Consider the following 12,115-nt stretch of genomic DNA (forward strand, 5'->3'; position numbering starts at 1 on the left):
GTTACGTTTGTGTCGAAGCAGTCACACTGATCCTCAAACAACCACGACTAGAACGTAAACTGACTTTACTCAGAGCTCAAAGTGTAAATCTGACGTATGTTGTGCTGTAATAAAATGTAGAAGGTGTCTAAACCAGGGATGTTAAATTCATAGTGTCATATTTTTACACTGTACAAACTGTTTTTACATTTCGTTAGCCTCATAGCATAATTGCCTAAGTCATACAGTATATGGACAAAAGTATGTGGACATGTTGAATTCAGGTGTTTCTTTTCTAACAGGGGTAAGGGATACAAAACAATAATGACTAATGTTATGGTATAGTTTTATATTAGGATAAATATCATTGCATTGGTTAGTTTGGTTTAAATTGTTATCTTTGGTTCCACAATGCCTCAGAGATGGTTTTTACTTAATTTCTCTCAACACTGATTTTTTTGGGTTTTTTTGTTTGTTTTTTTATCCATGACTACAATTTTAAATGTTCTACCTTTTATATAGTTTTATATCGGGATAAATATCATATTGATGTTGTCATCTCAAATCACCATGAACAGGACATCTTACAGCTGTAGACATGATGCGTCCCAATATTTTTGTCCATGTAGATTATGAACATCAATATTTCCTTAAAGTTTAATGGGAGATTTTTCTTCCTCAGTGAGATGTGAAGAAAGTAGATGGGTTGTTGTGGTAGAAAATTATTATTTACAGTCAGAGCATGAAAAATATTTGAGAAATTTAGAGAAAGAACATTTAAAATCAATGTCATGGATAAAAGAAAACAAAAACAATCTTGAGAGAAATGAAGAATTTTGGAACCAAAGATAACAATTTAACCAAACTAACCAATGTAATGATATTTATCACAATTGGTTAGTTTGGTTAAATTATCTTTGTTTCCAAAATTCTTCATTTCTCTCAAGATTGTTTTTGTTTTCGTTTATCCATGACTATGAGTTCTACCTCTAAATTTCAACAATATCTTTTGTGCTCTGACTGTAAATAATACTTTTCTACCACAACTAACCATGTAACTGTAAATGATTTGCCTGTAACTAAGTACAACATTCCCCCAAACAAAATGTTAAGTGTAGGCTGTTTTCAGTAAAAAGTAAGGAATATATCCTCTTTAAACTAGTGTAAGGAATCATATAGAGCAGGTTAAAAATACATCATTACAGTTCACATTTCATCTAAGATATACAGACATGGTGTCTTTTGTATGTGGTTGTTTGAGCATCACTATGGTGGCGTCAACAAAACACTGAAGTCAGAGCAAATCGAACAGGTTACCGACTCGTAGACATCTGACAATTGGCAAAAAAAAGTCTCCTTTCCGTTCCATGCCCTTTAGAATAATGACACGTTTCTGTTCACATTCAGATATCAGCCAAACTTGCTCCCTGTTTAGATGTCGTCCCTAACCATGCTCACTTAGTTAGGATTAAAATACAGCATTAAACACACACAGTGACAATGTAAACTAAAGCCTTCAAAGAAGATGATAAAACTCATCACAATTCCTCAAAAATGCATTAAAAAGGTCGGTTTAAAGCCATGCTAGCACCATTCGTCCTCCTCTGCCTCCTGGTAATACCTGGGTGCCCTGACGCCAGAGCCTGGGCTGGTGCTGCCCCCGAAGCTGAAGTGGTAGCCGTTGGGCACCCCAAGGTTCTGCTGTGGAGTGGGAAGCAGGGCTCCCATCATGCGAGGCAGTGCGGTCCGAGATGAGCGTCCGGCACAGGGGCTGGGCGACAGAGACGCCGCATCCTGGAAGACGTCCAGCTGGTCCCGGAGGCTGCTGTAGGGGCCGCCCGGGGCCTCGCCGTGGCCCCGGCCCAGGAAGGGCTCGGAGCTGATACGAGTGACGGGGCAGGGGAGGTGGTGGGAGCCGCTGTGCCGGAGGGCGTTGTGCTCCGACAGGCCGCGACTCAGCCGGCCGGGACTCAGAGAGGCCTGGCTGGACACAAAGTGCACGGGGGAGGAATTGGCAGTCTTGTAGGCCACCCCGGGCCGAGGGGTGAGGGGGGTCTGGGGGAGCTGCCGACGTCCACGGCTCGGCGTGCTAGAACTGGAGCTCAGTGCCACTGGGCTGCCTTTAACCCAACCACTGCCCTGGATGAAAATTGAACAAGCAATTTGAAACGATAGAACGATGAGGAGAATATGTGCGAGAGGAAAGGAAACGGGGAAGGAGACGAGGACAGGACCGCCAAGGAAACAAAGGAAAGGAAACAGGAAAGGAAACAGGAAAGGACACAGGACAGTACAGGAAACAGGAAAGGAAAGGAAAGGAAACAGGGAAGGAAAGGAAAGGAAACAGGAAAGGAAAGGAAACAGGAAAGGAAAGGAAACAGGAAAGGAAAGGAAAGGAAAGGAAAGGAAGGAAAGGAAAGGAAAGGAAAGGAAAGGAAAGGAAAGGAAAGGAAAGGAAAGGAAAGGAAAGGAAAGACAGCAAAATGTGTTATGTGATGACACCAAAGATGACAGAGCCCATATGGGAGACACAGAGGACAGACAGGAGACAGAAGCGATAATGGGAAGGTAACGACAGACACATGGAATGAAGGGAAATGATGAAGAGAGAAAGTGGAAAAAGAAGTGAAAGGCCATGAGTGGCTGCACCACAGGCAGACAGAAGAGAAAGCAGTAGTAAGAGCATGCAAAGGCGTTACTGTCACCCTGATCAGTCCACGTCTACATGTACAGAAGCACTAGAGGGACATCTGGAGTTATCTGTGTGAGCCGTCCAGCTAACTCACATTTAACAATAAAACATATGGACGGCTTTAAATAGAAAGGAAAGAACGGTTTTAAATAGAAATTCAGAGATAGGACAGAAAGTCTAACAGGTAAAATGTCATCATATACAGTATGTGTGTGAGGGGTGGAGGCTGTAGATGCAACCAGGACAAGAAGAAATAATATCAAGAAGGATATTTTTTTACACTTGAAGTGACAATAAGATGAGCAGCAATATCCTGGGAAAAAAAAAAAACTAGTAACTGAGTGGATTTACAAACTCCTGCTGGTGATTTAACCCTTAAAGACCCAAAACTATTTTAGTCACAACTAGTAATTTATTGACTTTTTTGTCTTTACTAAGTGATTTATCACCATTTATTATAATATTATCCTGTGCATTTTGTTTTGTTCTGTAAAAATCAGGTATTTTCCTATATTCAGTTCACTTATATCATGTAGATTTTCATAAAAGCTTAGAGTAAATTCTAAGATTATTATACCAAATCAGAAAAAAATGAGGACAAGGTGACTTTTTCCAACTAAAAATATCATTACCTGAACAGTACAATAATCACATCCATATACCTTGTATATTTCCTTTTATTACTAGTATATATCCTTATATGCTGTATATATTTCTTAGCTGCAGTATCAAGTTAGCTTTTTTTATATTTTAGTAGTAATTAGTAGTATTTTACCAGTATCTGAATATTTAATATTTTATCTCTGTAGTTTTTGTTGATTGCCAATATTTCTCAATATTTTTAGATATTTTTATACAGTCTTTTTTTTTTGCAATTTAAGTGTTTGCTGCTAAACAGATTTTCATTACTCTAGTAACATTGACAGTAAAGATCTACTCTATTCTATTCTATTCTAAAACAAGCCTTTTCAGCATTTTTCAGGGAAAAGCAGCTATTTTCCTATATTTAAATTCCTGACCATGTAGATGGTCATGAGTGAATCCAAACATTGAATCAAAATGTTCAAAACAGAGAAACCTGAAATCACTTTTTTGGCAAAATATATCAACTGAATGTAAAAACAAGTGTCTTTATCCGCTGCCATTTATCACTTATTATTTTACCATGTTACCTGTTATTTTAAAAATCTATTAATATTTTTGTTCATGATATTCATTACTTCAGCTATTTTTGTTATTTTAACCTATTTTTACTTTATTGTACTACATTTTTTGCTTATTTTTTCCACATTATTTGTTATTTTGTGGGTTTTTTGTGTTTGCTTTTGTTCATTTTATTTATTATATAAAAAAAGTGTCTCCATCCACTGTCATTTATCATTTACTTTGTTCATGTTACTTGTTATCTTAAAAATTAATTAATTATTTTTGCTCATTTATTTTGACTGTTTTGTTCATTTTGTTGCTTATTTTAACCTATTTGTACTTTATTGAAGTGTATTTTTTTGGCTTATTTTTTTCACATTATTTGTTACTTTGCAGGTTTTTGTTTTTTTTTTGGTTTTTGTTCATTTTATTTATATATATAAAAACAAGTGTCTCCATCCACTGTCATGTGCTTTACTGGTGAATCCATGTTTACTACAGAGCCTCTGAATGTCCAAATAGGTCATATCTAATGACCATGAAAAGATGACAAAATGTACTTTACACCAATTATTGACATGGATTAATAGAATTAGGGGATCTAAAGTTATTAAATATTTTTTTTAAAAGTAGATGCTTTTGGTCACTGGTGGATGTTTGGGTCTTTATGGGTTAATAAGACTTGATAAAAATGCCGTCCTGTTCCGTCCTGTGTTTTTTCGTAAATTCCAGGGTCATGTGAACCTCAGCCTGGTCTGTTCTACTCTGTACGTCTACGACCTCCCACCTGCTTGTTGCTGGTTTCCTGGCCCTCGCTGGGGGAGGCGGCACAGCTGGCGGTGGCAGACTTGGTGTGGCAGTGTTCCCGGCTGCAGTAGCGGTCACAGGAGTAGTAGCGCTGCTTATCTGCTGAGGAGTGGTGGTGTTTCCGTTCGTGGGAGCGTCCACGGTCGTGGGCTCGCTCTCGGGAGCCAGACGGGTCGGACCCGGGCTCTCCTGGTGCACCTGAAGGAGGAAAGGATGAAAAAAGTCAGAGGTGAAGCTGCCCTGGGGTGTAAGACAAAAAGAATGATCAGTTCAGTGTTAACTGAATAGGTTAGATTGGATGTTTGGGGACAAAGTGAGAAAGTCCAGATTGAAATGGGACATGTGCAGAGCAGAGACAGTAAATACTCCGGTAGAAGGACGATGAAGATGTTTATAAAAAATAATTATAAATGAGGGATTTATTCAAACATAAATTCACTATTTTTATAGACTTTTTCATAGATGTACATACTGTTAATACTGTAAATATAGTGTCTATTGACATAAACCATATTTTAGTATTTCTTTGTATTAATATTTTTCAGTATAATTTTGTGATATTTTTATACAGTCTACACAGTCTTTATACAGTGATACTTTTATAGAATCTTTTGCACTTTAAGTGTTTGCTGCTAAAAAGAAACAGAGCTGCTAAACTGATTTTCATTGTTCCTGTAACAGTGACAAGAAAGTCCTGTTTATTCTATATTTTATATTTTTCAGTTTATCTATAGGTCATGTACATGAGGTAAGTGATACAGAGGTTGAGGGTTTAATTAAAGTAAAACTCTGATAATACATAGTTAGGGACATGACAGGGTGTTTCTTTACAACTCTACCTCTTCTTTTTTTTATTACCATTATTAGTAGAAGGGAAGGGAAGGGAACGGAACGGAACAGAACAGAACAGAACAGAACAGAATAGCCTTTATTGTCATCGTATGTTCAATGAAATTATGAGTGTTACTCCAGTCAGTGCAAACAATATGAATAAAAAACCAATATGACAGCAAACAAGAATAGAGCAACTATAAAATCAAGGCAGATCATTGGGCCCTCCCATGCCCCCCCCCCGATCACCACCAAAATTTAATCATTTGTTCCTTATGCCAGTATCAACATTTCCTGAAATTTTCATCCAAATCCGTCCATAACTTTTTGAGTTATCTTGCACACAGACAGACAGACAGACAGACAGACAGACAAACCAACAGCGGCAAAAACATAACCTCCTTGGCGGAGGTAATAAGAGTATAACTAAAAGCAGAATAAAATAAAAATAGACATTTAAAGCCAACTCTATCCTATAGATGGAAGAAACATGTACAACATAGAATGGATACATACAGGTAATATAGGATATATATAGGGTAAAATTAAAAACAAGTTGCTTATTAAAATATATATAATAAATTAGAGGATTCTTGCGAGTGCCCACCGGGAGTTTTTCCAGTGTAACAGATGCCGAAACCACCTGTTTTTCAGTTAGTCAGTTCCAAAGTTTCTGATCTGATGAGCTAAAAAAAGAAACTGTCTTTAAAATCCTAAACATCAGCTTTCAGTCCAACATTGTAACATATACACCTGGGGTCTGCACAGAGATCTACAGCAGCTTCACTCATCCCTCCAGTGTGACTCTGCACTCTTTCTACAGTTTCTGCAGATGTGTTTCTTTGTGCACATCCTCACTCTGTAGACACATGTCCATAAATCAGTGCATCACTTGCTCTTCCCATCCGTCAGTCTCTTTTATCTGTGTAATAAAAAGCATGTGCACGGTGTCTGCAGCCTCGTATTCAGACCCTCAGAGTCCAGATCCTGCAGGTAGGAGTCACGTCTGAAGCCTCTTATATAAGACACTCTGTCTGTTTCCTACACAGGTGAGGACGAATGAGGAGGAAAGGCTGGAACTCACTGCTCCAAGGCTTTAAAATATTTATGGTGCAGCAGACGTTAATACACTTCTGCCATAGATCCAGGAGGCTTATGTCCAGTGACCCTGTTGGTTTTTAGCTCACCAGCCGAAAGGCCATGAGCTGTTGTGAAGGAGCTGTGTCCGATGTAGTCTTCTTCTTCGTTAGCAATTTCTTTTAACATGTTGTCTGACCATACTACTGGTCAGATTCATTTCAAAGCTTATATGTACCTTCCTTGGACAATGTCTACAAAGTTTGTTCACAGTTTTGACAATTTTTTTTAATATAAATTTGCCTTTACTTATAATGGGCCATATTTTGATGGTTTATAACATGAAAATGGTTAGAAATATCAACATAGTTACTACTGAGCACTGATAGAAAGTCATATATGGACTTTCATTTGGATCCATGACCTGTGACCTTGACGGGTCAGTCTCAAGGTCACCAATATCTACATTTTAACAATCTTCTTCTCCGAAACAACTGGTTGGATTAATTTCAAATTTTATATGTAGCTTCCTTGGGACAATGTCTACAAAGTTTATTCACAATTTTTGATATTTGAATTTTTTGAAATATTAAAAATGTGCCTTTACTTATAATGAGCCATATTTTGATGGTTTATACCATGGAGATGATTAGAGTTATCAGTGTAGTTACAATTGATCACTGATAGGAAGTCATTTATGGACTTTGACTGAATTAGTTGAGTTCTCCTCCAGTAAAAGTACCACCCACTTCTATTGGAAGATTGATCTACATCCAGACCACAGGACTCTAACATAGAACAGAACCTGACAACCCCACAAATTCAACAGGTTATTGATTCTTGATAAAATCAATATTGAAAGAAATTAAGAAAAAAAAAACATCTGTGAGGCATTTTGGAGGCAAAGATAATGATTTAAACCAAACTAGCCAATGCAATGATATTTATCCCAATATAAAACTATATTCGAACATTTGTCATTATTGTTTTGTATCCCAGGCCCCTGTTTAATAAAGAAACACCTGAATCCAACGTGTCCCATTACTTTTGTCCATATACTCTATATGTGTTGAGCCTTTGGATATGTTGTTGTGTGGACCGTATGTGTACAGAGGTGGTGACCAACCTGCAGAACAGGGCGGCTGTCCACCCAGAGGCGTATCCAAAGACCTCTGCCTCTTCTCCCGGTCTCGGTCTTTGTCTCGCTCTCTGCGGTGATGGCAGCGGTGGTGGTGGTGATGGTGGTGCGGCCTGTCCTGGCTGGGTTTTTCCAAGGTGTAGTCTCTCAGGTTGACCTCCTGGGGGCGCTGCGGCGCCACAGTGGAGGCTGAGCGCTTCATCGGGCTGGCATCAGGGACGGACTGAGGGGGGAGGGACAGAGGTGCCCTTATGGTCTTCATACAGTAGGACTAGTCCACTACTGGAAAAAGAACTGACTCAACCACATGCACTAATTATTGTCTGTTATGGAGGAAGATGGAATTATAACATTACACACACTGGTAATTAAGATAAGATAAGATAAGATAAGATAAGATTTATCCCACCATGAGGAAATTTCACAGTTAACAGCAGCAATATACAACAAAACAAGTGTAGAGAAAAGACAGGTAGAAAAACAACAAACAAGTGAAAAATACAAGCATAAAGAGAAAAAAATAAGAAAACTGGTATTTATATAAATATTTATATACATTTAGAATTAAATATTATTTACAATATTACAATATTATGCAATTCACAATGTAAATATGTAAAAGATTTTAAAATACTGGTCAAAGGTTTTAGAAGAACTCAGTTTTCTATAGGATTTGTGAATATGAAGGCAATGTGAATGCAATATATTGCTTTTTTACAGTTATATATTGTGGAAATTATCCTTGGTACAGTCTGTTTTAACACCTACAGGAACTGTTTTGATGCTTAGTAAACCTGTTTCATGACAGATACTGATGATGATAATGATGCAGGGATAGTGAATGCATCAGATTAAATTTCTGTTTTTTTTTTAATGTATCATTTATATCACTATTTCCTTGTGTTTTTTTTTTTGTTTACAACATTTCAGTATTTGTATATATGCAGTACGCTTCTGTATTTTCTTGTGGTTTTGCAGCTTTGGACACTATTACCCATAAAGTTGGAACAAAATATTTCTACCTTTTCTCGTGAAAAGATTGTGACAATGTTGATTTATTCTTGATAGATTACGTGTAACTGGGACTCAGAGGTCAAAGGTATATAATGATGTATATGTAAAGGAATAAAAAGAGGAATGCGTTTGAAAATAAAACCATTCCAGCTTTATGGGCAACAGAGTAATTCTAAACCCATTTCTATGGAAGAAAATGTACATTTATGAAATACCGCCACAACTCTGACACTCTAAGATCCACTAATTGTATGTTATTGTTGTGAAAAATGCAAGTAAACAGGTGTGATTACTTTAATTCACCATGGTTACATTCCGTGTAGATGCACCAGTTCCAGGACTGTAGTTGGTTCATGCTGGAACACTTGTATGACTTTCTGGGACATGTAAGTGGAACAGATTCATCATGAATGTTTTTTAGGAACACCTGTATTTGTCCTGCTGCAACAAGCTAAAATGTCTGCAGTGAAAAAGGTCGGTTTAGTACCACTGTTGCAGTTTTTGATAACCTAAACTTTATCAAACTTCTGCCAGTTCTGGAAAAAGGGTAAGAAATAAAACTTAAAAAGCAAAAAAATGGGGTAATAAGCAAGGCATTTTCAGCCAACATGTAATGGATCAAAAATTGAATAAAAGCAGTAATAGAACCTCTAAAGGATTATTTAACAACACTGCAGAGTATGAAATGAAGTATAATATTCACAGTACAAAGTGAATTTCCCCTGGGGATCAATAAAGTTAATCTATACCTGTATCTAATATCGCTATAATATACAAAAAGACCATTTCCTTCACATGAAATTGAGTTGTTCTAAAACCTTTGAACAGTAGAGGAAGTGCAGATGTCTGTTCTTAGTAAGGTAAAGTATTAGACAGTATGTGTTATTTGTCACAGTGTCTTTCCTGACACTGCTGTTAAACATTAATAACCATGAACCTGGAATTAATGATACAGCACATTGGAAGATGGATAAGTGAGCAATGCAATATGACAGTATGGTGAAAACATACAGTCTACCATCCTTTAGCTCTGTGACAGGCAGAACTAGATAAAACAGCACAATGTCTGCAAACTACAAACAAGTGCGTATGTTGTGAGTCAGTGTGTACATACAGTTAGATGGATCCCTGGAGAGTGACGAGACTGACTCCGCTGTCATGAAGGAGAAGGATACGAACCAGACAAAACCAGAGAGAGAGAGACAACACAGCAGACAGATTAGTAAACACACATCGACATAATTCTAACCTTAAACTATATGGTTTAATTCCTCATTATAACCACAGTTTTTAATAACACCACAATATTTTTGCACATTTATATATGTATATTTCTTTAATCATCATTTTGACAATATATTGTCCAGTACATATTGTACAAATTGCTGTTGTAATTGTGTCTTAACAGAGTGTTATAGTAAATACTGGGTATATATAGTTTATAGTTTATAGTTATTCATTCATTCATCTTCTGAACCTGCTTTATCCTTACTAGGGTCACAGGGGGTGCTGGAGCCTATCCCAGCTACCTATGGGTGAAGGCAGAGTACACCCTGGATGAGTCGCCAGTTCATCGCAGGGCCAACATGTAGAGACAAACAACCAATCACTTTCACATTCACACCTATGGGCAATTTTAGCTTGACCATTGAACCTATCTGTGCATGTCTTTGGATGGTGGGAGGAAGCCAGAGTACCGGAGAGAACCCATGCAAACAGGAGGAGAATATGCAAACTCCACACAGAAAAGTCCCTGGTTGGAATCAAACCCAGGAGTTTGTAGTTATATTCTAGTCTTTTTGTTTTTTTTGGTATTTTTACCCTCGGCCCACACTGCAGGGTACTGTCATCGGTTTGTCATCTGTCCGTCTGTCTGTTCGTTTGTATGTGCAAAAACTTTGGCATAGACTGAAGGCCGAGAGTTTTCAAGTGCAGGGATGTTACGTTTTCTACTATGTTCATTTTACGCCGTTGGGCCTTAGAGTCTTGTAATTTCAGTTTTCTGTATGTGATGTACATATGGCAAAACTAACAATAAAGCTGACTTGGACTATATGTATGTTTGCATATGTAGTACTAAATATATATATATATATAAAAGCATTTATTTTTGTTGTATTGATCATTTCTTTTCTGCTATGTTTTATTATAACTGAATGGAGCAACTGTAACACAATAATTTCCCCCTGGGATTAATAAAGTATTCTAATTCTGATACATGTATGGAATGTTTGTAATTTCTATTAGTTTGTGGGCACACACAATGCTTTCTGATTTCCAAAGTGTACACTGTAATATTATGAACCATCTAAGTTAAAATGTAAATGTAAATCAGCAAAAATACAGCCTACAAGGTAAAACTGCCAATGTGCTACCGGTGTAATCCTTTAAAAAAGTCGCCATTACAAAAAAAAAAACACCAATTTTCCAAAGAGACCTTTTAACACCCAAAGTAAATGTATTTAGAATGAATGACTATGCAAACTGTTTACTCTATAGTCTCCTCCATTCTGACAGTTCATCATAATAGTGAACAAAATATTATGCTGGTCTTCCCCAAGTTGCTTTAAACAGTGATTCTCAATGTGAGGTCTGAAAGTTTGTTAGAAATAAATTATAAATCTAAGTTCATACACAGATGGGCACCATTTGGGCCAATAAAAGTGGCATACTGCATCCATTGCTTCCACCCACATTCGCTTCATGCCAATAGAAACTGTGATGCGATTGCGACACATGACAATCTGTCATGAATCACTCAGTTCACTCAGGGAGCGACAAACTGTTCCTGCTGCTCATCCTGTTAATCAGCCATGTAGCTGGTGAGCTTGGAGAAACAATTTCTGAATATTTTCTCTTTGTTTTCTAAATAACAAAGACGAAAGCTTGGAATAAGGAGCAAGAAGTGTATTATTTTAAAAGTGACGAACTGGACTTCACCTTGAGACGGGTCATTTTAAAGGAGTAATGGGTGTGTTAAAGTGAGAGGAGAGGTGGATGAAGTGATCACCCATCATGCCTTGTGTCTGTTGAACAAACCTGGGGGGCTGTGTTATAATCTGGGGTTGGGTCAGTTGGTCAGGTTGAGGTTCATAAGGCATAAGGCATCCATTAAATGAGGTCAGATGAACCTGAATAAACTGAATGACAAGGTCTGAACATCAGTAGTTTTTATTTGCTGATGACACTGGCATATTCTAAGACAACCATTCATGCCGGCATTCATCAGGATCAGATGGTTAAAGAATGGTTGAGGAGGGTTATTATTTAACAGTTTAGATCAGGAGATGCTTTTGGGCACCATCACTGACTCTGTTTCTGTGACTCAGACATATCTCAGAGTCCATTCTGTATCAGCCTTAAGTTCTTGTTATCTAAAGACAGCGGCAGAGAAGGGCAAATTAAAACAGTGTTCAGCACAAACTGTATTA

The 12,115-nt window shown here is 37.5% G+C and overlaps 1 protein-coding gene across 1 annotated transcript in view; it reads right to left on the reverse strand.

The window, feature by feature from the left end:
- Nucleotides 1-1,129: 1,129 nt before the first annotated feature.
- Nucleotides 1,130-12,115, reverse strand: part of cacna1ba (calcium channel, voltage-dependent, N type, alpha 1B subunit, a) — a 243,832-nt gene continuing 232,846 nt past the window's right edge. Inside the window, exons 47-50 of the mRNA XM_030143711.1 lie at nt 9,799-9,837; nt 7,659-7,893; nt 4,605-4,822; nt 1,130-2,118 (exon numbers count right to left, since the gene is read on the reverse strand). Coding sequence (XP_029999571.1) covers nt 1,564-2,118; nt 4,605-4,822; nt 7,659-7,893; nt 9,799-9,837 — 1,047 coding nt within the window. The 3' untranslated portion in view covers nt 1,130-1,563. The remainder of the gene's footprint in view (nt 2,119-4,604; nt 4,823-7,658; nt 7,894-9,798; nt 9,838-12,115) is intronic.

Source organism: Sphaeramia orbicularis, chromosome 9 (assembly GCF_902148855.1).
Source record: "Sphaeramia orbicularis chromosome 9, fSphaOr1.1, whole genome shotgun sequence".
In the NCBI taxonomy this organism is placed as follows: domain Eukaryota; kingdom Metazoa; phylum Chordata; class Actinopteri; order Kurtiformes; family Apogonidae; genus Sphaeramia; species Sphaeramia orbicularis.